General features: G+C 39.6%; 1 protein-coding gene across 1 annotated transcript; it reads right to left on the reverse strand.

The window, feature by feature from the left end:
- Positions 1–6,551: 6,551 nt before the first annotated feature.
- LOC145585017 (allene oxide synthase 1, chloroplastic-like) lies at positions 6,552–8,599 on the reverse strand. The gene has a single exon (XM_081641783.1). It carries the CDS (start codon positions 8,467–8,469, stop codon positions 6,916–6,918), a length of 1,554 nt encoding a protein of 517 aa, XP_081497909.1. The 5' UTR covers positions 8,470–8,599; the 3' UTR covers positions 6,552–6,915.
- Positions 8,600–25,863: the final 17,264 nt, after the last annotated feature.

A 25,863-nucleotide genomic window follows, 5' to 3' on the forward strand; every position in this document is an offset into this window, starting at 1 on the left:
CTCCATTGAAGATCTCGTACTCAAGGTCATGGGTATAACATAACTTGCTCATTTCTCAACCAAAATACATGCATATGTTATCAAAATGCTCACAATTCAACATACAATCATATGGGACAATCAATTTCAACAATTATACATCACATACTAAAGCCCCAATTCTATTTTTTGGGCATTTTTCAATACGAGAATATCAAGCAATTAAATTTTCTCTCTCTTCTGCCATGGATGACCTCACTCCTCTCCTTCGTCGTAACCACCACCAACATTTTACCTCTTATAAGGTAGTTTCTTACAACATTTTTTTTATACGGTAGTTTCTCACAAATCTTAGGTTGTATTAGGTAGTTTCTGACAAAAAACCCTTAAAAAAACTATGATGATGAGAAACTAAGCACGGTCCTCGATTGTCTATAGAATTATGCAACCTTCTGTGAGGGAGTCCATCTTCTTGACATAGTTTTGGGAAAAAAATTCATTACTTGATCATGTCGATCGCATCCTCAATTCCAACGCTAATTGCAAACGAATAACAACCCATGAATTCAATCTTTCAGATAAAAACCTAAAAAAAAATTTCAATCTTCCATAAGGGAAGAGAAGAAAGACAAACACCAAACTCTCACAAAAGGAGAGAACAAACCCAAGAATTGGGAAAAGAAAGAAGAAGTAGGATTATTAATGACTAAAATCCTCATAAATTATCTTGAGCTTTAGAACAAAATAATGATTACAATACTTTAATCAATTCAAGATCTATCAATGATGATGGCAAGCAACAAAACGTACAGCAATCAAAACCACTAACGTAAGTACTAATATATAACTATATATCTATTAAATTGTAATAAAATTGATGCATTACACGAGTTTATAGCTAGTTAGACATGCTTTTAAATATTTTATATTTGTTTTAAAATTAATGTAACCCTTTACCTTTGGTTTAGGCAAAAGTATTAAGGTAGATGGATAGTGTCGGACATTTTTGCTTTTTTAGATGAAGAAAAAAAATTGTGTGTGTGTATATATAAGACTATGTACTACTATCTACAAGGCTATGTAATTTCCAAAATTTTGTTTAAAGCGACGATAGCTACGGTTTTGAAAAATTGTTGGTCCTTATCAAAATGTGTTTGCTTCTAATATAGCCATTCAAGATAATATTTTGCTAGTAAAGGATAACCTGAATATATACTTCGTATATCTTAACAAATAAATATAAAAATAAAACAAGAAGCCTAGCGTTTAGGCAAGATATGAAACCGGTTATTACAGATTTGAATGAGATTTTCTTTGTTTTACTACTTTATGTTCATGAATCTTGAATAATATATATATATATATATATAGGTGTAACTAATATCTCATATCCTCCAATAAAAAATCTTACAAAATAGACCTATTCTGAAGGGAGTTGATGGAAGATTGGTTTTGGATCGGAACTAGTGTACTATTATGTGTTGATAATTAGTGTAGGTCTCCTAATAATATATTGTCCTATCTAAACCGTTATCTTATCTACTACTATTGCTAATTTATTACGGTTGACCTTTTCTAACAATATGATCAATCTTGGGATATTGATGCCCTATCTCAAGACTCAAGCACTTCCAAATGTGATTGTGCAACTTATTAGAGGTACTCCTCATCCTATTAAGGATTTAATAAATGATAATTATGTATAGATGCCTGTCATTAAATAAACTTTCAAAAATAATTTAAAGTTGAAAATATAAGATAAAATTACACGTAAATTGATATAACTAATATTTATTTATTCTTAATATTTCATCTTTGGCTTCTTATATATAAACCCGAAGGCTATGTTTATAATTTTCTACTATAAGAATATTACTTTATGTAGGTCAGCTCACGTCGGCCAATCATATTGTATCAAAATCAAGTCGGATTCACTAAAAAAAAGTAGCATTCACTAAACTTTATAGTCAAACTAGTGAATATTTCATTTATTGCATATTATTCCATTTGTTTATAAAGATGTTTTGGCCTTTTCTCTTAATAAATAATACTTCTCAATTCACCCCTTATATATGCTTGTATTATTTTACTCTCAATATTTTTCATGGCCAATTGACCAAATTCGTATAAAAATTAGGAAATTTTCACTTTTGCTACCACTAAAACACACGTGTTTCACTTTTGCTAGCGGGAAAAATTTTAATTTTATTTTACTACCATACAAAAACAAGTTTGTTAAAAGTTGCTACCACTTTATGGAACCCGTTAGGCTTCCGTTATGTTTATTCAAAAAATTAAAAAAAAATAATTTTTTTTTAAAAAAAAAAAAACCCAGCCACCAGTCCACCACCCTTAACTGCCCAACTTCCTCCCATCAGCCACCCTCCCCCCTCCCCCGCGGGTGGCTGGCTCCTAAAGCTCGGAGACCCTACCCACTCCCTTCCCCCACCTACGCACGCAGCCCAGCCCTTTCCCTTTTCCCCTTCTTGCTGCCCCAACCCTAACCCCGAACCGGAAACCACCTCCCTCTGCATTCGCCCCACCAAAATCTGCCCCCTCCCCATTCCCACAACCAAAATCAAACCGCCCTCCCCTTCCCCTACCCTTTTCGATCACTCCTGACCCGAAACCACCAGCCTTGTGGTTTCGGGCTGGTGGTTTAGGGTTAGATGTGCCGGTTTTTGGTGCTGGGGAGTGGCGCGACTTGTTCGGAGGGAAGAGTAGTAGCAGTAGCGTGACGTAGGGAAAATGTAAGTCGTATCACTTTTCTTGGCATGCAATACAAGACGATTTTTTTATAATAATAAAGATTTACCATCTCCGATAAAATCTCCAGTACCATGTTTCATTTATGATAGTTTGTGTACTTGATGAAAAAATTTGTGCTGCTATGTGTCTACGTGCACTTTGTTAAAAGTTTGTGTTGTTGACGCAATTTTGCCTTATAAAGATTGTATTGCCAGGCAGACCAGCTATATTTGGTGTTATTTCATCCACTTTTATCTTTTTTTTGGAAATTCTCTTTGGTAACACTATAGTTTTTAATTTTCTCAGTGGTGAATTGCAAAAATTCTAATTATCCTTGGTAAACTTGAATTTTTTATATTAAGCTAACCATAACTTAAATGATACATTGTAGTTAAATATTTAACTATAATTAGTTTATTTATTTATTTTATAATTATTTTTACTTTAATAAAAAAAAAGAAATAATTTTTTTTAAAAAGTCACCCCTTCCAACACCAACCAGCCACCACTCTCCGCTCCCACCCACGTCGATGCCCAGCCCCTCTTTCGCCGACGCGCCGGCCTCCCCTCCCCCCCTGAACCGACAGTAGCCGCCACTAGGGATGGCAATGGGTCGGGTCTGGGTCGGGTCCACTGAGACCCAGACCCAGACCCAAACTCGGAATTTTGGAGGTGGACTTAGATCTGACCTAGACCCACAATGTCTAAAATAATCAGACCTATGCCTAGATCCATCGGATCTAGTGGGTCTCGGGTCTAAAATGGGTTCAAAACGGGTCCACTATGAATTTTTTGAAATTTTTTATAATCTTTTATATACAGGAATTTCCTAATAACTACTTGAAAATAATAAAAGATTTATTAAAAAAAATAATAATAAAAAATAAAAAATAAAAATAAACTTGTTCATATTTTTTACACATAAATAATTTGTTCATTAAAAAGTAAAGACAACACATGAAAAGAAAATCTTAAAATTAAGTTTCTTGGTTGCTTGTTGTTTTGCTGACTTTCTCTAAAGGCTATCTTGTTAACCTCTAATTATTACTCCAGTATATCTGATTAAGGGGTTTTTTTTAATAATATTAAATCTGATAAGTATTATTATTTATAAAGAAAATAAAAAATAAAAAACGAGCCCATGGGTCGGGTATGGGTCTACACTTTTTGGACCTAGACCCGACCCATTAAACTTAGACCTATACCCGACCCTGACTCATCGGGTCTAAAATTTAAGGAACTAGACCCTAAAATATGGGTTGAGTCCGACTGGGTTTAGGTCGAGTCCAGGACTCATCGCCATCCCTAGCCGCCACTGCCCAGGTCGCAACCGTAAAACTGCATCAATTAGCCAACCACCTTCCCCGCCCTTAATTTTGACCTTCACCTTCAATTTTGCCGGTGTATTTTTTCAATTAATCCAATTCAACCTTCTTTCTCTTCATCGAGATTTGATGGGTGGTTTCTCTGTCGTCGATCTTCCAAATTGGGATTTGCTAGAGAGAAATTGGGGATTTTTTTAGGGTTAGGGTTTTGGGTTGAAATCAGGAATTGGGGAAACGATTGGAGGGAATGGGAGGAGGAGTCTGGCAGGGGAAGGAATCGGGGTCGCCGCCCAGGGGAAGGGTTATCATGTGGTTACAGTTGCTGAAAACCGAAATTGTGGAATGGTCATGGGAAGATCAGTCATCAAACGGAGGTACATCCAAATGGAACGACGTTAAAAAAACAAGTAAGCCCGGAAAATATCTTAAATACATGAATGGGGGACCTCTGTTTCTTCTACCATTCTGGCAACATTGTGCGCCGCGTTGTCGATGTTGTTACCGTTGTTAAGGTAGGAATGTTATGACGACAGCGATGACGGCGGAGTTGCGGTGGATGCGGCAGAGGTCGGAGAGATGAGGAGGCTGGTGGGTTTGGCAGAGATGAAGATGGATGATCGAATGAAGGCGTCAGAGTTTGAGGCTCTAGGTTGGTGGTAGTTGAGGAGAGGTTTTTAAATAAAAATTAATTATAAAAAAATAAATAAATTAACCATAATTAGTGAGTTTATATTAAAATAGCTATTATCTTTGATAATCAATAATTCAGGTTTACCAATTACCAAAGATAATAATTAAGGATTTTTGCAATTCACCGGTAAGAAAAATTAAAAATTACAGTGTTACTAAAGAGAATTTCCCCCCTTTTTTTTTCTTCAAAGGGTACATCATGTGCACTAGGAGGGAGACATCCTAATACAACGTGATAAAAGTGTTGTTTTTCCAACTTTAATTGACAAACCTGTAACATCACCTTTAGTTCTTTACAATACTCTAGCATGCTCAAAGATATAAAGGTTGTCTTTATATTTATAACTATGAAGAAACAAAAAGCTAAGGGTTCTTTTGGCATCGCGGTGGTATTCAGTTTTTGGGTTTTTTGTTTTTTAAAATCATATGATATATATATATATATAATGAATTAAAAATTAGTCAAATTTATTAAAATTATGATAATTTTGAAAACTGAGAATAGAAAAGTGAAAATATCAGGTTTTTTTATTTTTTATTTTTTTGCTTTTTAAAAAACAGAAAATAAAAAACAAAAAATGTTGCTAAACAAGCCCTAAGATAACAATTAGTGTAAAAATATAAAATAAATAAAATTAAAAAAAAAACAAAAAAGTTTAGAAGAAATGAAATAACAATCAATGAAATAAAATCTCGTCAAAGGTTGCAACTAGATATAAGCACTACTTTAAACAATATGGAGAATTTATAAAAGAAAAATTTGCAAATAAGCCACCCTTTGCGCTATTAGCTTAAAATAAGTCAACATTTTATTTACTCAAAATAAGTCAATTTTTTTAGAAGTATTATCTTTAAATAGGCTAAATAACCTATAACCTAGTCAACAAGTCACTTAATTAATTTATTTTAGTTTTATTTTATGGTATTTTTCCAGCCAACTTCCAGTCCCATGAACCCCAACCAGCCACCATCTTCACTCTTCAGCTGCTCAACCAACACATCCCAGCAATCACCCCTCATCAACTGTGCCCAGCCAGTCAACCACCACCATCAAGTCGCCACCCACCATGAATCCCTCAAGAAACCCGGCCCCACCATCGATCCCACCCTTCCTTGTAAAAATCACCCAACCACCTCTTCGAATAGAGAGTAAAAGCGAATGGAGGAAAAACAAGGAATTGAAGCAAGCAAGGGTTGGCTGACGGTTAGGCGAGGGAATTGAAAGAGAAAAGGGCTAACATTGAGGAGAATAGGGGGATTGACAGCCAGTCACGGAGGGGAGAGAAAATAGGTCGAGGTGGGAAGGGAGAGCGAGGAAATGGGTCATGTGTAGGGGGAGTGTGGTTGCCGGTGGGGAAAAGGGCCGACAAGGGGTTGGTGTGGTGGGAGCGACGACGGTGCAAGGGGAAAGAAGATAGTGGTCTAGGGTGGGGGAATAAGCAGCGGTGGCCGATGGGAGTGGGTATTATAATTTTTTTTTTTTTTTTTTTTGAGGCAAGGTATTATAATTCTTTTATTAAATAATAATATAACTTAATTATAATTAAAATTTTAAAAAATAACCAATTATATTTTAACACTTGGCATAATTAACTCAAACAACCGACTACCTATAAAACTAACAGGTCACAACTCATTTTGGGATAATATCATATAAAGGTCGACTTATTTTGAGTTAATCCAAAGGTTGACTTATTTTGAATTAATCGTATAAAGGTTGACTTATTTTCGACAATTTTTCCTTTATAAAAAAATACAAGTAAGAAAAACTAGAATGGAGAGATGGATAAATAATTAGAATACATAAAATAAAGAAGACATTCATATATACCAATATAATGAGCTATTGCTCACTACTTAATAAAATACAAAAACCACAATTAAGATAGATCTAAATAGGTTAAAAAAAACCAACAAAACACATGAGAAAAACCCCCTATCCATTCCTAATTTCCTAATTCGTACCTCCAAACTAACTTCTTAATTATGACATTAGTAGATCCAAAAAATCGCGTTAAAACTAAACATTACTCCATATTACCCGTACATCAACACCTACTTGTCACATTACTAAATTTTATTTATTTTTTTCTAATGTGACAACCAAACTTAAAGGATAATAAGATTAGTACATACCCCCTACTTTTCAACTAAAGCAAGCTAAAATTGATCATCAAAAGGTTGCTCTCTTGAGGGAAGTAAAAGTAATTTTAGCACCTAAAGGAGAGACACCAACATCAATACCAAACGAGTCGTACCTCAAGAACAACTGTATGACCAACAACCTCGAAATCAACACAACAAAATCTTTACCAGCACATTGCTTATTATTAATAGTCGGGCTTTGGGTTTCCGGTCCGTTTGACCACAAAACATGCTTCAACTTTTCTTCACCTTCTTCTCCAACAAACCGATCAGCTACAAACTCTTCAGCCCGATCAAATATCCTCGGATCTTTCGTTGCAAACGGCTGAAACCCGAACAACATCTCACCTTCCTTAACTTCATAGGCTGCGTCGTGGGATTCAATAAGGAGATCCTTTTTAGCCCGCCCGAACTGTAGCGGGACGGGCGGTTCGATTCGGAGGGACTCGTACACTACTGATTTCATTAAGGGCATTTGTTCCATGGCTGACATGGTGAGTTTTCCTCCGTTGGATCGGACAGCGGATCGAATCTCCTCCGCGAGTCGACGGTGGAGATTCACCCCGGCTCGTCCGATTTGCTTGATCATGTTAGGAAAAAAGATCTTCATCCCGCCAAATGAATTAAAGCACGTGGTGAATATAAGGTTGTGACATGCCTCGTCACGTGAGATCCCGAGTTTGGAGGCTTCTTCGAGAAGATCGGTTGAGTTTTGGTAAAAAAAGTTGTAAAGTTTTTTGTAATCTTTTTTGATTAGTGAAAATGGAAGGCGAAAGCTATGAAGTGTTAGTTCTTCGATTGGTTTTGGTAGTCCGAGTGTGAGGATTGGGCCAAGTTGGAATAATACCCATTTTGATATTATTGATGGTGCTGTTCTTCCAAGTTCTGAATCTTCTGGATTAACCCCGTACCACGCCCGGGCCAAAAAGTCAAAAGCGGCTTGATCGTTGGCCTCGTTGAACTTGGCCTTTCCGTGTGTGGCTAGCTCGTTCTCGAGCTCATCGAATAAGTTGGAGTAAGATGTTTCGAATTCGGGGAGAACTCGGTGGCGGGTGGTGCTGACTAGCTTGAACATTAGTTGTTTCAATTTCTCGTGACTCGGCTCGGATGGGTCGAGGTACGAGAGGACACGGTATCCGCCGGTGAGTTCGAGGGAGGGAGTGTAAGTTCCGGTGAAGACGTCCTTCTTTTCGACTTTGGAAGTGTCGAAGAGTGTCGGAAAACTCTTACCATCGAGCAAAACGACGACGTTTGGGTCAGAGGAGATCAAAGGGCCAGGTGGCATGTTGACTCTAAAAACAGTTGACTTGTACTTTTGGACTCTAGATTTGAAAAACTCCTCCCTTCCTTGATTGTAAAAGTAATCGTGGCGATCGTTGATTGGACCGACGATTGGAAGACCGTAATCTCCGGGGATCTTCTTGATTGGTAGGCTACTCGCCTTTGAGGGTTCCGTGGGTGGTTGCACGGTAAGAGTAGCATAGATCCGGCCTCGATCGCCACCACAGAATAATTTGCGGTTAGCAGAAGAGGTAGCGCTATTGTTACTAAGTGGGGGTAGTAGTGATGAAGATAGTGCCATTATTGTGGAAGGCACAAGATTTAGAAATTGGATGGGAGAGGAAAAATAAAAGGAATGGTGGTAAAGGAGTTGAAGTGGGTAGTGGGCTTATTTTTGTAATGGGTGTTAAATGTGGTTTGCTGTGTTGTGTTGGTGATGCGGAGCACTATATATATACTCTAAAGGTGGTCGTAGTACTCGTATAATAAAGTGGGAAAATTAAAACTCATGTTAAATGGAGGGAAATAAATATAGTACGATCACTCTTGAGTATAAAGTAGAAATTATAGTTGGGTGTAGGGTCCTAGGGAAGAAAACGGCAGGACGGTGAGGATTCGGATTTAGTGATTATGTTTTTGGGACTTTAAGGAATTGGTATAAGGACTTATATTAATTCCTCCGTCCGGAAATGTTTGACCGGAAGTCATATATCATATTGTCTCCGTTTGAAAAGTTTGATTTACTTGTTATTTATAGGATTAAAATAAAATAAGTTTGACCATATTTAAGGTTTTATACAATATAAATAAATTAGCATATGAGATCTTATTAGCTTCCTTTTATTATAAATATTTTAAATCTCAACTTTTTATAATTTTACTTATACACAATCGAAAATATTCATGGTCAAAGATGTTCAATGAAAATCGCGCAAATGCAAAGTGAGTCGAAATTTCAGAAACGGAGGGAGTATGAAAAATCTACGGTGTTATCCTTAAATCAAATTACTATTATTATACTACCTCCGTTTCTAAAAGTTCGACTCACTTACTATTCTTGTGGACAAAATAAAATAGATTTGACCATATTTTATGATTTATACAATCAAGATAAATTAACAAGTTTGATTTTATTAGATTCCCCTTTTTAATAAAATTTTATAATTTTTACTTATACATAGCTGAAATTATTAATGGTAAAAAATGTTCATTGGATACCGTGCAAATGCAATGTGAGTCAAACTTTCAACGACGGAAGGAATACTATTTTTTAGTCACTATTTTTTTAATAAATTTTTATGTCAAAATTAATTATAAATGATTTTTTCTTATTGTTAAAATTTATTTTTTATTTTTTTAAATATTTAATAATTAATTTATTTTTATTTTTTTTACCTTTTCTTAATAATAAAAAATGAATATTGTAAATTAATTATGAAAATTGCACAAAAAAAAATTCAAAAATTATTTTCAAAAATAATAATGAATTAGAAAAATAAGTATAATTAAGTTTTACATTAGAAAATAAATCAAAATCAGTGTGATAGTCATTTTAATGGTATTATCGCATTCAATTTAAGTTAAATGAAATTGATAACAAAGAAAATTGTTTCAAAATAAATATCTTACTTTGACTTTTATACTATTTTAATATATAATTTCTGTTAATATTTTAAAAGTTTCGTTTTGAAAAATGTTATGTTCTTCGAAGTTATATTTTACTCGGTACCATTTTTTTTAACACTTAACAAAATAACGAATAAATTCTAATGAAAAAAAAAGGATGAACTAAGACTAACTTTAACGGACGGAAGGTATATCGAGATTTTGATTTGGGGAACAAAGTTGGACCGTAGTGAGGATAGGTTTAGGCAGGCATTGAATAGATGATTGTGAAAGGTGTTTGAGTAAGACTTTTGAAATAGTAAGAAGTTAATTAAGAGTTAATTAAGAAGAGGAATACACGGTATCAACTTTTCAAAGCAGCCATTGTGGAGATTGGTCTTGGGAGGGAAAGAAGCTGACTTTTGTATTTTCAATTCAAAGAGGAGGAAAGGAAATCACTTGGAAACTTGTACCTTCAAGCCTAGGTACTTGGTTAATATGGATGCCAACATCATTTTGTAAGCCACTTCTATTTTTACAATTGGTTCGCATTGGTAATAACTAAGAAGTGTCACATTGTGTAAATCCTACTCCGTACTAAAGCTGTCAAAATTTGACCCGATTCGAAAAGCCGGTCTGAACCGACAATGATCCATATCTGACCCATACTCGAAGAATAGGTGAAATCAGTGTCATGTAACCTGAAGCGAAACAAACCTGACATTAACGGGTAATCGAATAGATCTGATGTTTCATGACCTGAACCCAAACCTGTAATTAACTTTATATTAACCGAAAAATCCGATTTGACTCAACTTGATTATTATCTGTACCCGATTATTACTTGACTTGTTTAGAACCTGAAATGATTATAACCTGTCACAACTTGTTACCAACCCAAATGGATATTGACCGACGACCAATTTGACCCGATCTAACATTATAATCTGAACCCGAAATAACACTCAACTTGATTAAATTTTAAATAATAAACACCTAACATAACCTACTACTTAACTCAACTCATATTTGACTCGAGCCTAGAGGTGTTAAAACCTGACCTGTTGACCCGATCTGAAATCGAATTAAAAAAAAAAATATGTGATTTAGATTTTGCTGACTTGAATGGACCAAATAACTTAGCACGACTTAAGTTTTAAATTAGACTCGACCCTTCCCGACTTGACCTCACCTCATTGAACCTGCCTCGATCCCCGAATTGACACCTTTACCTGCCAAGCCTAAGAATTACATGGCTTGATTGTGCTTTAATCTATCAAAACTTGTCTTTACCCAACCAAACTAATTTGACCCGTGTCTAAGAATGACCTGACCTGAAGTTCATCTGACTGAAATTTACCTGCTTCAAAATTGTGATTAACCTGACTTGACACAAATCGAACCCAAAACATTACCCAACCCAATATTGACTCGAATAGAATCCAAAGTGCAACCGAAAAGATATAAAGCCTGTCATAATCCGAATCGAACTTGAACCAACCCGGCCTGAACCCGACTTCTAAGACAGAAAAAACCGACATGATATAACTTGAATTTAACTTGAAACCTGACATCATCCGACCTGAACCCGATTTGACACCTCTACTCTGTACTAGATAATTAGTCACATATGATGTAAAAATTTAGCAATAAAATTTTGCATTTTTGTTTGTAATGATGCAATTATTTTAACCATTTTTTTTTACTCCATAGAAATTTATTCAATTTAATCATAAAAAACTTTTAAGGAAATGCAAACAAACTTCCTAGTCTCAATCTTGAAAGGGGAAAAAGGAAAAAAAAAAAAAAAAAAAAAAAAAAACTCCCTCCATTCCTTATTTACATGCCTACTTTTCTTTTGGGGGTTTAAAAACTACATGCCTAATTCTGTTTAAAGAATGTATTTTTTGACAATATTCCCTCTTTTTGATAAGTTGTCATCAATTTTTTTTTTCTTTCTTTTTTATGTATAAATAGTTTTAACATCATTTTTCAACACTTTCTCTCTTTATCTCTTCAATAATTACCAACTACATTTTCTTTCTCTTTATCTCTTTCTAACCCTACATGGCTACATGTATGTACTTCCCAATCATGGGTTTTAAGGAATCTCTAAATTCCTTAATTGCCGTGAAAAATGGGAATTAGACATGTAGATAAGGGATGGAGGGAGTAAGTCACTAATAGTTTTTGCAATTTTTTTTTTTTTTTTTAATGAGCAAGCAACATTTGGAAATAGTGATGTTAGCAGTTATTACTTTAGTTATAGATTGAAAAAATTACACTCGGTCATATGTAAATCATCTACATGCAATAGGGTAAATATAATGTAAAATAATGTATTTTTCTTTTTGGTTTTATGTAAGTTACATGTAACTAGGTAAAACAATAACCAAGTAAAGCTTAGTCTAGTGTTAAGGTTTGTTACCTCACAACCATGGGATCAAACCCCACTAGAGGCAATTTGTGGTGGAGATCCCCTTAATCCCTTACCCTTCCCCGCCCCCCCCCCCCCACTCCGAAATTGTCTTGCTCGCTAACCCGGGTTGGGTTGGACCTGTGAAAGGTTCTGGCCAGCAAGGCCCTTTTCCTTACCGTTAAAAAAGTACTTTGTATTTTCATATTCTGTGTGGTGAGTGTATGTGCAAGATGTTAACTAACTGTATTTGTCTAATGCAGGGACTGTTGGAAGCTTTTGTTATTGTGGTTCTTGATGCTGTTATTAGGTTTAGTATAAGGCACACTTGGGCTAACTTCAAGCTTAAATTTGGTGGTGAGGCTTTTAAAGAGTAATTCTGAAAGTCTGCAAGGTCAATAACAAGGGTTTGTGGCTTATATTTTAATATGTTTATTAATATCTTTGTTCTTTGCATAATCATCTAAATTACATCAATACATTCATTGTTAGGCTGATTTTGAGGTGCGTATGACAAAGATTAAACAGTTATCAGAAGATGCATTCCAGTATTTAGTTGGAATTCCTACTAGGCATTGAGTTAAATATGCATTTATGACATATAGCAAGTCTTATATGCTTTCGAACAACTATGTGAAAGCTTTAATGTTGTGTTGAGAGATGCAAGAGACAAACCAATAATCACATGTCTAGAATGGATTAAGAGGTATGTCATCAGAGGATCACTAAGAAATGGAAGGGTTTAGGCAAAGTCATGGAGGCATTTATGTTGCCAAAGTGTTCCAATTTGTGTCACAGTTGGCAAGCAATTGTTATGTTATTCCTTCTAAACTGAACATTTGGGAAGTAGACTACTACAATGACAGGTATGTAGTCAATCTGGTGGAGAAAACCTGTAGCTGTTTTAGGTGGGAGCTCACTGGGATCCCTTGTGCACATGCTTGGGCTTGCATAATAAAGAAAAGACTCAGGCCAAAGGACTTTGTTGATGATTTCTATAGCAAGGACATGTACTTACAGGCATACTCACCAAGTATCAAACCAATTCCTGGTATGAAACAATGGGATAAGAGGATTGACCTGATGCAACCCACACCACCTGTCATTAGGAAAATGCCAGGAAGACCTTCCCACAAGAAAAGGAAGCAGGGACGGGTGAAAGGGAAGAAACTCAGTCAAGCCAAAGAGCTAAGAAAGTGCCTAAGTGTTCTAACTATGGAGTCCCAGGGCATTACAAGAACTAGTGAAAGAATCCAGCACCACCCAAAGAGGTTGATAAAGGTGACATACCTCCATCAATGAACCCTTGGAATGTACTTCAAAGGAAGAAGAATTGGGATAGAGATGTGAAAAAGGTGTGTGGTGATTTAATTGGGCTCCTATATTTTAAGCTTAGTTATTATACCATGTTCTAAATGTGTTTTTTGGTTCTTCTTTTTGTCTGTCAAGGCAAGATTAACCCTAAAACTGGGAAAGCCACAGTCCAGGATGCTCCATCTTAATCAAGCTCACAAAGTGCAGCTTTGGGTCCATCACAACCAAGTCAATCAACCCCAACCACCCAACCCTGCCTCAAACAATTGACAAGGGCAAGTCCATGGCAGCACCATCAAAAGCAAAGCTACCAATCAAGTCAAAAATGAAAAATGCACTAGTTTGGAAGCTACAGATTATCAAGTGATATGGTTAATGTAAGTATTTTATGTTAAAAACAATCCTAATATCTTTGTGGGCTACATGTACTTTAACATTATATTGTTTATTACTTTATTGTAGCCTATTATAATGTAGATGAACAAATTAACTATGGGCTTGTACTTTGGATTATCAAATGCAAGTCTTTTTTACTGTCAATTTGTCCAAAATTTATGACTTAAATTGCATTATAAAGGCCAGGTGACAACACCATTCCATTTCATTGTCATACTATTACAACCTAACTTTGACAAAGGTGAGTATTTGCACTTTGTGAGAGAATATGAGAGATGAGAGAATATTTGTCGTGCCTTTCTCATTGATTAAACATCAATATATAATACAAGCGTACACTAGGTTAACGTTAAGGCTACATTAGTAATTTACAAACTAAATATATACTTGATTATTTACATAATCTAACACAGCCCCGCAGTCGAAACGGGAGGACCACGAACGCTGAGACTGTCTCGAAAATCATCAAATAAAACTTTAGGCAGACCTTTGGTGAAGATGTCTGCAATCTGGTATCGGGAAGGCGCATGTAGGACACGAACTTTACCCCTTTGAACTTTCTCACGAACAAAGTGTATGTCCATCTCAATGTGTTTAGTGCGCTGATGTTGAACCAGATTACTAGAAAGATAAATGGAACTAACATTGTTGCAATATACCAATGTTGCTTTAGGACATTGTAGCTCAAGCAACAAATTTCGAACCCAACATGATTCAGAGACAACATTGGCGACGCCCCTATACTCTGCTTTAGAGCTAGACTTAGATAGAGTAGGTTGTCGTTTAGAAGACCAAGAAATCAGATTATTACCAAGGAAGACACAGTACCCTGATGTAGAACGACGAGTGTCCGGACACCCACCCCAATCGGCATCCGTATAAGATAAGATAGAAGAAACGGATGACTTATACAATTGCAACCCAAACTCAGGCGTACTTTGAATGTAGCGAAGGATGCGCTTCAATGCATTCATGTGCTTTACACGAGGTGCGTGCATAAAAAGGCAAACCTGTTGCACTGCATATGAAATTTCAGGACGAGTGAAGGTCAAATACTGCAATGCACCACACAGACGACGATAGGAAGTCCCTTTGGTGTCGACCGAGGTAGTGGACGGTTTGCAATTAGTCATGCCTACCTTGTCAATAATATCTAGAGCATATTTCTTTTGAGCCAAGAATAAACCATTCTTGTTCAGGATACAGCAATACCTAAGAAATAGCTCAATGGTCCCAAATCTTTCATTGCAAATTCAGAGCTAAGTTGTGTTTTCACATGACGGTGAAGAGCCTCTGAAGAAGCAGTCAGAACTATGTCATCAACATATAGAAGAATGTAAGCAGTAACATTACCATGGTGATAAGTGAACAGAGAATTATCAGATTTGCTGTGAACAAAGCCAATAGTAGCCACAAAATCCGTAAATCGCTTATACCAAGCACGGGGCGCCCATTTCAGACCATATAGAGATTTCTGGAGAAGGCAAACATGATCAGGTCAAGTAGGATCCTTGAACTTAAGTGTTTTGGGTAAAATTACCTTGTCCACGTGGACCAATTAGAGAGGACCACGTGTCAAGCCTAGGCAGGTCCATTTGGGCCAATTTCCAGCTGACACGTGTCAACCTCAGATGCTTCCTGAATTGCGGCCTTCAAAGCCCAATTCCCAAGAACGCCGCAAAACGGCGCAGCCCACCAAATCTAGGTCAAATGACCTAGAAGGGGCACGTTCACCAATGACCCTATAAATAGGGAGATATTTCTCGGATTTGGGGAGATTCAATCATTTGTTACACCTACTTTGCATTATCTCACATCAGAGAAACACCTGATCTCGAAATCTGAGAAGATCTCATTTTCTTTTTCGCACCTTCTCCTACCCATATTCAAGTACTAACTTGACCGTCGGAGGCGAAACTCCAAACACCCGGAGTCTCCGTTGTTTTGTAGGTACAGGCGTAGTCGGATTAGTCCTCGAGCTGTAACTCTCCCAAGGGACAAAAACACCCAAAACATTTGGCGCCGTCTGTGGGGAGAGTACCTCAAGGATGGTTCAAGAGTCTGTACCGCCTCCTGACCCCAAGGCTATCCAGGCAAAGGTCTTTACAGATGATGAGGATGATGATCCTCAGGTTGAAACGCACATAGCCAAAGATGGCTCTCTCATCACTAAGCGCATCCGTCCCAGAGAGACACTAGAACACGGTGAAAGCCAGGCGGGTACCAGTAGGTCCCCTGGTCAGCCGGAAGGGGAAACCCAGTTGGCAAGAGGTCAGGCCCCAGTCACCAGAGACGAGCTCATGAAATTCATGACGAGTTTCAAGGGTGAGATCAAGGATCTGATCGAAAAGAAAATGGCTAGCTCTAGCAAGGGTCAGCCGGCCAAGAAGTCTCCTCGAACTGCGAGGAAGAAGCCAATCATGGACAGGTAGCCAACTCCGCATCCAAAGGACAAGGCAACCGCAACCCTTGACTGGTCCAAGATCCTTCTACCCTAGAAGGGTCCAAGAAAGCCCAGCCGGGAGCAACAACCGGTGGGTAACAAAAATTCTACCCCTGATGCTCGACAAATCATTGAGCGCAGGAGAAGTCAGCAGCTGTCTGAGTCAGCCTCTACTTCGAGCTTTCCAGACAGCTTCAAAAACACATCTGCAGGGAATATTCAATCCCTGCATGAGAGCCATACAGGCGGTAATACCGTCCATTCTGGCCCTCAGATGATTGGGAACGCATCGTATGTACCTCCTATGGTCTACGGTCCGTATTCTCCTCACTTCATGTAGCCGACCCTCTTTGGGGGTCAGGCGGCCTATAACGTCCAGCCTTTAGACTGGCAGCTCCGTCTGCTCAAACTTGGTGAACAGACTTCTGCCTTGACCTAGGAGATAACCGAGGTGGCACAACCGGCCAAGGTTAAGAATGTGTTGGTTGGTGCTTATGATGGTACCACCAACCCGGAGGACCACCTCATGGCCTACTCCAACCTCATGCACAAGCAGGGGCTGGAGGATGCTATGTGGTGCCGATGCTTCTCGGCTACATTGAAGGGCATTGCCCAACAATGGTTTGGCAACCTGCCAGCCGAATGTATCGACAGCTTCAGGAAGCTTGCCTTCCTGTTTGCCTCCAACTTCTCAATGAACATCCCTGCCAAGAAAACAAGTCTTGACTTGAGCACCATCCGGCAGGGAGATAGAGAAGGGCTTCGCTCCTATGTCAGGCGGTTCAACCTGGTGGGAATTCAAATCCAGGGGCTGTCTGACGAGGTAGCCTATACAGACTTTTTCAAGGGTCTGAAGGACGGGTCAACCTTTAAGTTTGACCTTGTCCGAAAAAGGGTCTTCACCCTCCAAGAGGCGTTGATAGAGGCGGAGAGCTTTATTCAAGCCACTGACCTCTGCTCGTCCAGCAACCAGTCGGACTCTAAGAAGTCCGACAGACAAAAGGAGAGTCGGTCTTCTCAGCCGGCTCAGAAAGCTGCAGAGAGAAAAAAGAGAAAAGAAGTCTGGGCGCTTGAGGAACCTGATCAACCGTCCAAAAAGAAGAAGAAGGAATTCAAGTATGTCTCGTGGTATGAATTCAGTAAAGACTACTACACCATCTTTACAGAGGTGAAGGACCGGCTGACCATTGAGAAGCTTAATCCTATAAAGAGTTCCGTTCAGTAGAGGAACAAGAATAAATTCTTCCACTTTCATCAGGAGGTGGGCCATGACACTAACGACTGCTATAGCCTTAAGCGGACGTTGGACCGTCTGGCTAACAAGGGCTTGCTGAAGTCCTATGTCTTGAAGTCCAAAGCGGCTTCTAAGACGAATCCGGGGCAGTCGTAAAAAACTGTCCAGCCTACTAGTAGTTCGGATACCGACAAGGATCCGGTCTACACTATAGCAGGTGGATTCGCAAGTGGTGGCCCGACCATCCGGGGCACCAAGGATCACCTGAAGAGGATGATTCACTCGGTTGATGATGGACAGGCATCCTCAAGTGGAACATTCCCAGACGTCCTCATCACTAAGAAGGATCGGGGCAAAGTTCGTCGATCGCATGACGACCCAGTCGTCATTGAATGCAAGGTCGCCAACTAGCTGGTTGGTCGGATCCTCATAGACACGGGTAGCTCCTTTTATCTCATCAGCTACAAATGTCTGTCCCGGCTTAATTACAAGCAGGACGGTCTGCGCGACGTCTCCCACCCATTAGTTGGCTTTGGGGGGGGGGAGTCGTGCACCCAGTCGGACAAATTGACATCCCCATCCAGCTGGGGGAGAAGGGACAAGGGCGGCACATGGTCGTCCGGTTCCTGGTGGTTAAAGAGCTGACCGCCTACAACATCATTCTTGGCCGACCTACTCTAAACGAGTGCAAGGCCGTCATAATCCCAGCCCTCATGCATCTCAAGTATGAAAGGGATGATGGCACTGTTGGCTCCCTCAACGGGGATCAGAAGACGGCAAGAGAGTGCTATCTCTCAAACGTTAAGCCGACTGTTGCTGCAACCGGTCAGCTGAAGGAGCCAATAGACCTTGACGATGTCAAGGACCCTGATTCACCCCCTCCAGCAGCATCAAAGAAAAGAAAAACTGAAAAGCTGGTGGAGGTCAAAAGGAAAAGAAATAGCAATCACTGACTGGGGAGCGGTCAAACGATCTTCATCCCCAGCCGGCTGGTGAGCATATTGATATTCCTCTGGACGACAGCTGTCCAGAGCAAACTATTAAGGTGGGGACGACTTCCTTTGAAAGGCTTGGTGCAAACTTGCATCATCTGCTGAAGGAATTCAAAGACATCTTTGCCTTTGAAGTGGAGGAGATGCCAGGCATCATCCCGGATCTCGCTGTCCACAAACTCACCGTGGATCCAAAAAAGAATCCCATCCGGCAAAAGAAAAGAAATCACGGCGAGGAATGAAGTCATGCGGCCGCTGCCGAAGTTAAAAAGTTGTTAGACGCTGGGTTCATTCGGCCATGTAACTTCCCTGACTGGGTTGCGAACGTGGTGCTTGTATAGAAGCCGAATGGTACCTGGCGTATGTGTGTTGATTACACAGACCTCAACAAGGCATGTCCAAAGGACAGTTACCCGCTTCCAAAGATCGACAGTCTGGTCGACTCTACAGCCGGACATGCCTTGATGAATTTTATGGATGCCTACTCCGGACATGCCTCATCAAGAAAAGACGGCCTTCGTCACTGATCAGGGGTTATTCTGTTATACGGTGATGCCATTTGGCTTGAAGAATGCGTCGGCTACTTTCCAACGGATGATTAATACAGTCTTCATTAATCAGATTGGAAGGAATGTAGAGGCGTACATTGATGACATGATAGTCAAATCCAAGCTACAGACGGATCACCTTGCTGATCTCCGAGAAACCTTCACCACACTTAGACGGCATAAGGTCATGTTAAATCCCAAAAAGTGTGTTTTTGGTGTTGAGTCTGGAAAGTTTCTCGGATTCCTGATTGACTAAAGGGGGATAGAGGCTAACCCCGAGAAGATACAGGCGGTGATTGACATGAGGTCACCCCGCTCTGTCAAATAAGTTCAGAGGCTTACCGGTTGTCTGGCTGTGCTGGGGAGATTCCTAAGCCGGTCAGGTGACAACTGCCTTTACTTCTTCCAAGCAATCAGGAAGAAGACTAGATTTGAATGGGGAGATGATGTTGAGGCGGCCTTTCAAAAATTGAAAGAACACTTACACTCCTTGCCAAGGCTTGTTAGCCCTCTGCCAAAGGAGATGCTCTATATGTACTTAGCCGTCTCAGATCATGCCCTTAGTTCTGTTCTCCTTGCTGAGAGAGACGACAATCAGCTCCCGGTCTATTTCATTAGCCATGTGCTCAGAAATGCTGAACTCCAGTACCCCATGGTTGAAAAATTTGGCCTTTCTCTTTACATGGCTGTCAAGAAGTTGAAACCATACTTCTTGGCACATCCGGTGGTGATCTACACAGATCAACCCCTCAAGCGGCCAATGACAACCTTGGACTCATCCGGCAGAATGCTCAAATGGGCTATTGAAATGCAAAGTCTTGAAATCTCTTACGAACCAAGGAAGGCAGTGAAGGGTTAGGCGTTTGCCGACTTCATTGTCGAAATGACAAGGCCGGTTGCTTCGGATAACCTTGATCAGGTTTGGAAGGTGCATGTAGACGGGAGCTCTACTATGAACGGTTGTGGTGCAGGTATAATCTGTGAATCCCCGGAAGGGGACAAATATGAGTATGCACTACGGTTTAAGTTCCAGGCCTCAAACAACGAGGCGGAATATGAAGCCTTGCTAGCCGGTATCCGCATGTGTAAGGCGGCAGGGACAACAAAAATTGACGCCTGCTCTGATTCTCAGTTGGTCGTTAGCCAATACCATGGTGAATATGAAGCCACCCATCCGGATATGATCAAATATTTACAGGCGGTTAAGGCTGAAGCTTGGACACTTGAACAATTTCATTTAAGTCAAGTGCCCTGGTCTGAAAACAACCAGGCGGATGCTCTGTCTAAGTTGGCATCCTCCGCCTCTTGCGATACTCCTCGGTCAGTCTTTTGGGAAGTAATGGAAAAGCGAAGCATATCTGATGACGAGCCCATTGGAATTTTGGACCAAAGTTCTACTTGGATGGATGGCATCCGGGCGTATCTCGCAGATGGCACGTTCCCTGATTCACCCCAGGGGGCGGCCGTGCTGAAGAAGCGTGCAACAAACTTCGAGATAAGAGAAGGAAAGCTCTTCAAGGCGGGTTTTCTGAAGCCCTTACTGAAGTGTGTTACCCCGGAAAAGGGGAGAGAAGTTCACGAAGAGTTGCATGCGGGATACTGCGCCTCTCACTCAGGTGGCAGATCCCTAGCTGTCAGGGCCAGGCGGCATTACTTTTGGCCCACTCTTGAGTCAGATGCCTTGGAATTTGTTAAAAAGTGTGACAAGTGTCAAAGATTTGGCAAGATAATCCATCGCCCGGCTATTGATCTGACGGCAATCCACAGCCCAGTCCCGTTTGCTAAATGGGGCATAGACATTCTATGTCCGCATACGCCTGCACTAGGCGGAAAACGCTATATTCTTGTTGCTGTGGACTATTTCACCAAGTGGGTGGAAGCAGAGGCGGTTGAAGGCATCAAGACAAAAGATGTCATTTCCTTCATCTAGAAGAACATTATCACCCGGTTCGAGGTACCTATGTCTATGGTATTCGATAACGGACCTCAATTTGAGACGCCTCAGCTCAAAACTTGGTTGGAAGATCAAGGGATCACACATTGTTTTGCATCGGTCGGCCGACCCCAAGCAAACGACCAAGTTGAAGCCTTTAACAAACTCATCTCAGACGGTATTAAGAAGAAAATTGAAAGAGCCGGTGGTTTGTGGGCTGGAGAGTTGATTTATGTCCTATGGGCCATCCGGACAACTGAAAAAGGGGCAACCGGTGAAACCCCATTTCTCATGGTTTACGATGCTGAAGTCGTCTTGCCCATCGAGCATTATGAGCCGACTCTACGAGTCATGCTATATAATGAAGAGGCAAACTGGGAGGCCATGCGGCTAGCATTGAACTCACTCCCAGAGCGCAGGGGCAATGCTGCCTTGCGTCATGAGATTTACCGTCTGAGAATGACTCGTGCCTACAACAAGAGAGTGCACAAATGACCCTTGAAAGTTAGGGACTTTGTGTTACGAAAAATGGAGGCAACCGGTAGGGCCAATGAGCATGGAAAGCTAACTCCTAATTGGGAAGGCCCCTGCCAGATTTATGAAGAAGTAAGAAACAGCACCTACCGCCTGGAAACTCCAGACGGCAGGCGGCTGCCTAGAACTTGGAATGTAGATAACTTGAAAAAGTACTACTTCTGAGGCCTGTAAATTTTTGTAAATAAAAAGTCCATCAATGAAAAAGTTGCTTTTTATTTTCAACAATTTAATTGCTTTGTATATATACATGCGCAATCCAAGTTACTGTCTACTGAAAACACAGACGAACAACAAATCGAATAAGCTAGGTTAAAACTTAGCGGCTAACACTATATTTAAGTCGGATCTCCGTCTGAGCAGAGCACTGGCGGACCTTTAAATGTGAAATTAAACCAAGTCAAAAGACTTGGTGGCAAAAATTAAAATTAAAACTGAGGCCAATGGCCGGATGCAATATTGTTTTTATAAATTCGTCTGCTCCTATTTGAGTATGGCGTCCGGTGACGCCCCTCCGGGTGTTATGTCGTAGAGGGCATTCTATCGCTTGCTCTACCAACATACGTAGACGGCAAAAATTGAATGACCAAATTGGTCAACTCATAGTTGTCTGACCAAAATAGTTTAAAAGAATGATCAAGCTTTAAATCGGATGTCAAGAGACATCAGCCGGTAAATTGCTGAAGTTCTCTGTTAGACTATTCAAAGAAGTTGTACCGGCTACCCCATTGGGGCAGGCGATTAAGGTACAATGGATTGAAGGTGTCCCAGACGACCTTTAAGCTGTCTGAGATCCATCAGACAGGCGGATAATATGTCCCTTGTTCCATTGATGGCCAAGCGGTAACCACCCGTCGGGCTAGTAATGAAGTTGTGCCGACTACCCCACTGGGGCAGGCGATTAAGGTACAATGGATTGAAGGTGTCCCAGACGACCTTTAAGCCGTCTGAGATCCATCAGACAGGCGGACAATATGTCCCCTGTTCCATTGATGGTCAGGCGGTAATCACCCGTCTGACTAACTGTAGACACCCATTTGTGTCTCCCCAAAACTAAACCTGGCGATGAATGCTTTTCACGTCGAATCATAATCGAATGAAGCGAAAGTGTGGAAAGTCTAGTGTTGCGGTTAGTTTTTATTTCTCTTCTTTCTCTCTGTTTTCGAAAACCTATTTTATGAAAATAGCCAATCCAGTTTAGTTTGATCCATGGCAATGGTCTAATAATAGCCAGTTGGATTGGGCTCAAAAAGAGCTTTCTAATGATATATTATAAGCCCAATTCCGATAAATAATGAGGAAGTTATGGCCAAAATTACTAAACTGGGCTCGGTTTGACCTTTATATACGGCCCAATGATCTAGAGGAGGGCCTATTATGATTTAGCATTCCTAATGCAATTAGGATTGATTATAGTCTTCTAGAATCTTCTAGAAGGTTCTTTTGAATCCTAATGTGATTAGCATTGATAATTGAGTTCTATTTAGAATAAAAGAAGTGTTTTAAATGAAATTACAGTTTTACCCCTTGTACGCTTAATTTTATCAAAAATATGAAAACGTGTGAAAAAACTGCCTGCAGCGCCGCACCACAGGCTGTCGCCTGGCGACAGGCCTGTCACGCGGCGACATCGTCGTGTTTTATTCTTCTTGAAACTCTGATTCTTTTTTATCATATTCCGACTGATTTTCGTTATAAATAGCCTCCTTAAACCTCCGTTTTTAATTATCTACAATCAACAATTACCAACTCTCATCAAGAATTTCTTGATTTTCTCTCTCTCTCTTTCTTAACCAACTTTTCACAAACAAAATTCCGCATTCACAAGATCTAGACACACCTAGCCCAATTCGAAGTTGCCTTCGCCCTAGACGTGAAAGGCTATAATTTTTGAGGGTTTGGTCCCAAATCTCTATTTCAATTATTTAATTTAATTGTTTGATTTAATATTTTCCTTGAAGTTACTAACGTGTGTATTTTGTTATTAGAAAGAGATACGAGGCATCGAAGTAAGTGCTTTAATTGCTTTATTGATCTTTTGATATAGAAATCATGCTTAGATTATTTTATTGATTCCTAGTATCATGTTAGGATGTTTTATTGCTTCCTAGTATCATGTTTAGGGTAATTTTTAATATCAATTATGATTTCTATGATGCTTCCTATTTTCTTTCCTAATATCATGTTAGTATCATGTTAGGGCTAGAGCTTTGATCTTTATTGCTTAGTGACATGCTAGGGTTTGTTATTAATCTTGTTAGTATCATGCCTAGGATCTTGCTATTATTATGCTTTAGCGTGAACATGATTATTTTTAATTATGATTGTTATTATGATTATGATTATAATTATGATGATTGTTATTATGTTGCTTGATATTGATTATTACTGTTATTGCTTGATCACGCCTTTTATGCATGTTTAAAGGGAATTTGTACTTGTAATCACGCTTAATAAGATAATTAATAATCTTGTTTAGGGATGATATGATTATAATTCAAGTGATCGCCAATAATAGTTTTATTTGTGCATTAAATTCAACCAACATAGATAAACAGGTTTAGGGTTAACCTAATGGTTGCATGTTAGTCAGAAAGCGCACATGAATACGAGAAGAATAAAGTAGAGGCCTATTATTAGGGCAGGTTCAATCTCTTTTAGGTTGGATTTGTACCTTTATCACCGAACACCAGTCATGGTTCCAGACCTATTGGAGTTGACGATCTCATAGATCGTTAAGGGGCATAACCTTCACCCTGTGAACGGTTTACAAGTTCCTAAAACTTGTTGGCGACTCTTTTGCTCTAGCTTCCTTACCTTTGGACGCCACCATGCTTAAGTGTATGATCACAGCGGGGTTCAAGTTTGGGGTAATGCTTGAAATATTCCTTACAGTTTTTGGCGACTCCACTGGGGAGGATTTCTATTTTGATTCCTAAAATTTATTTTGGCAATGTTTTAGAATGAGTGGATGAGACTCAAAAAGTTCTAAGTATTTCATGTGCGTAATTTTGATTAACATTATTGTCATATGCATAAAAAAGGTTCTCATTGGAAAGACCATCCGTAATGAGTAAAAAACATAGGATTTTTTACACGTAGGAAATTTGAGGAATATCTTTCACAACTAGAACCGAAATAATGCTGTGAAAAACTGGAAAATTTTACGAACACAGAAAGTTGCTGAGGCATGTAGGAACTGGCGTCTAGAAAACAAAGCCTGTCGCCGAAGATATGGCTGAAATAAAGGGAGGAAGCTGAATCATTGCTACTGGGTCAGCTCCGGCTGGTCCTGACAGGTTGGGAGGCTTGCTACAGTCTGATCACCCGGAGCCTGGACTTGATCATCTCCAATTTCGTCCTGGCCTACAACTGGCTCCATTTCCCCCTCGTCATCGGAGACCTCATAGCCTTGCTCAAGGGCCCAAGCCTTGAAGGGAGGCGGGGCCTCCTCGTTGAGCTGTTATGCGTCGTACACCTCAGTGGTGTAGTCGTATCGAAGCTTCAGCACATCAAACTCAATTTTGGGATGGAGCAGACGCCACGCGATACGCAGCCGAGCCTCCTTGTCCCGCTCGTTCTCAACAACCAGTCTTTTCTGTTCTTGGGCAATTTCGTCCCTGTGCTGGTTCCTAAGGGTGACAAGGTCAACCCCCAAGCGGCTGACGTCTGAAGAGGATAACCCAAACAACTAAAAACTCGAAGATGAGAATAGTCGGGATTCTTTTGGTAAAGAATTTGAGTCGGGGATTTGTAATTAAGAAGCTTTGTAGGCAAGATATTGTGGAGTTAAGTGGCCATTTCCAATGCATAATGCCAAAAGGATGGAGGCAAAGATGCATGACATAGGAGAGTACGAATGATATTGTTTATTGTTTTTATTTTTCTTTCGACCTTGCCATTTTGAGGAGATGTATATGGACAAGAAAGACGGAAAGTCATTCCATTTTGGTGACAAAATTTTGTAAATGAATCATTGTCAAACTCGCGACCATTGTCACATTGGAAAGGTTTGATTTCTCTCTCAAATTGGGTTTTGATATATGTTCTAACACGATTAAACAATGTATAGACTTGAGACTTAGAAGATATCATGAAAGTCCATAAAAAATTCGTGTAATCATCAAGAAAAAGAACATAATATTTGTGGCCAAGAGAACTAAGGACTGGAGATGTCCATAAATCACTATGAACAATATCAAACGGCATAGTAGTATGAGTCAAAGAATCATAAAAAGACATTTTTATTAATTTTCCTAAAGGACAAGAATGACAAAAAT

The sequence above is a fragment of the Chenopodium album genome, chromosome 16, assembly GCF_948465745.1.
Source record: "Chenopodium album chromosome 16, dcCheAlbu1.1, whole genome shotgun sequence".
In the NCBI taxonomy this organism is placed as follows: domain Eukaryota; kingdom Viridiplantae; phylum Streptophyta; class Magnoliopsida; order Caryophyllales; family Amaranthaceae; genus Chenopodium; species Chenopodium album.

Coding starts and splice junctions, on each gene's coding strand:
- LOC145585017 (XM_081641783.1), bottom strand. CDS start 8,469: ATGGCACTATCTTCATCACTACTACCCCCACTTAGTAACAATAGCGCT.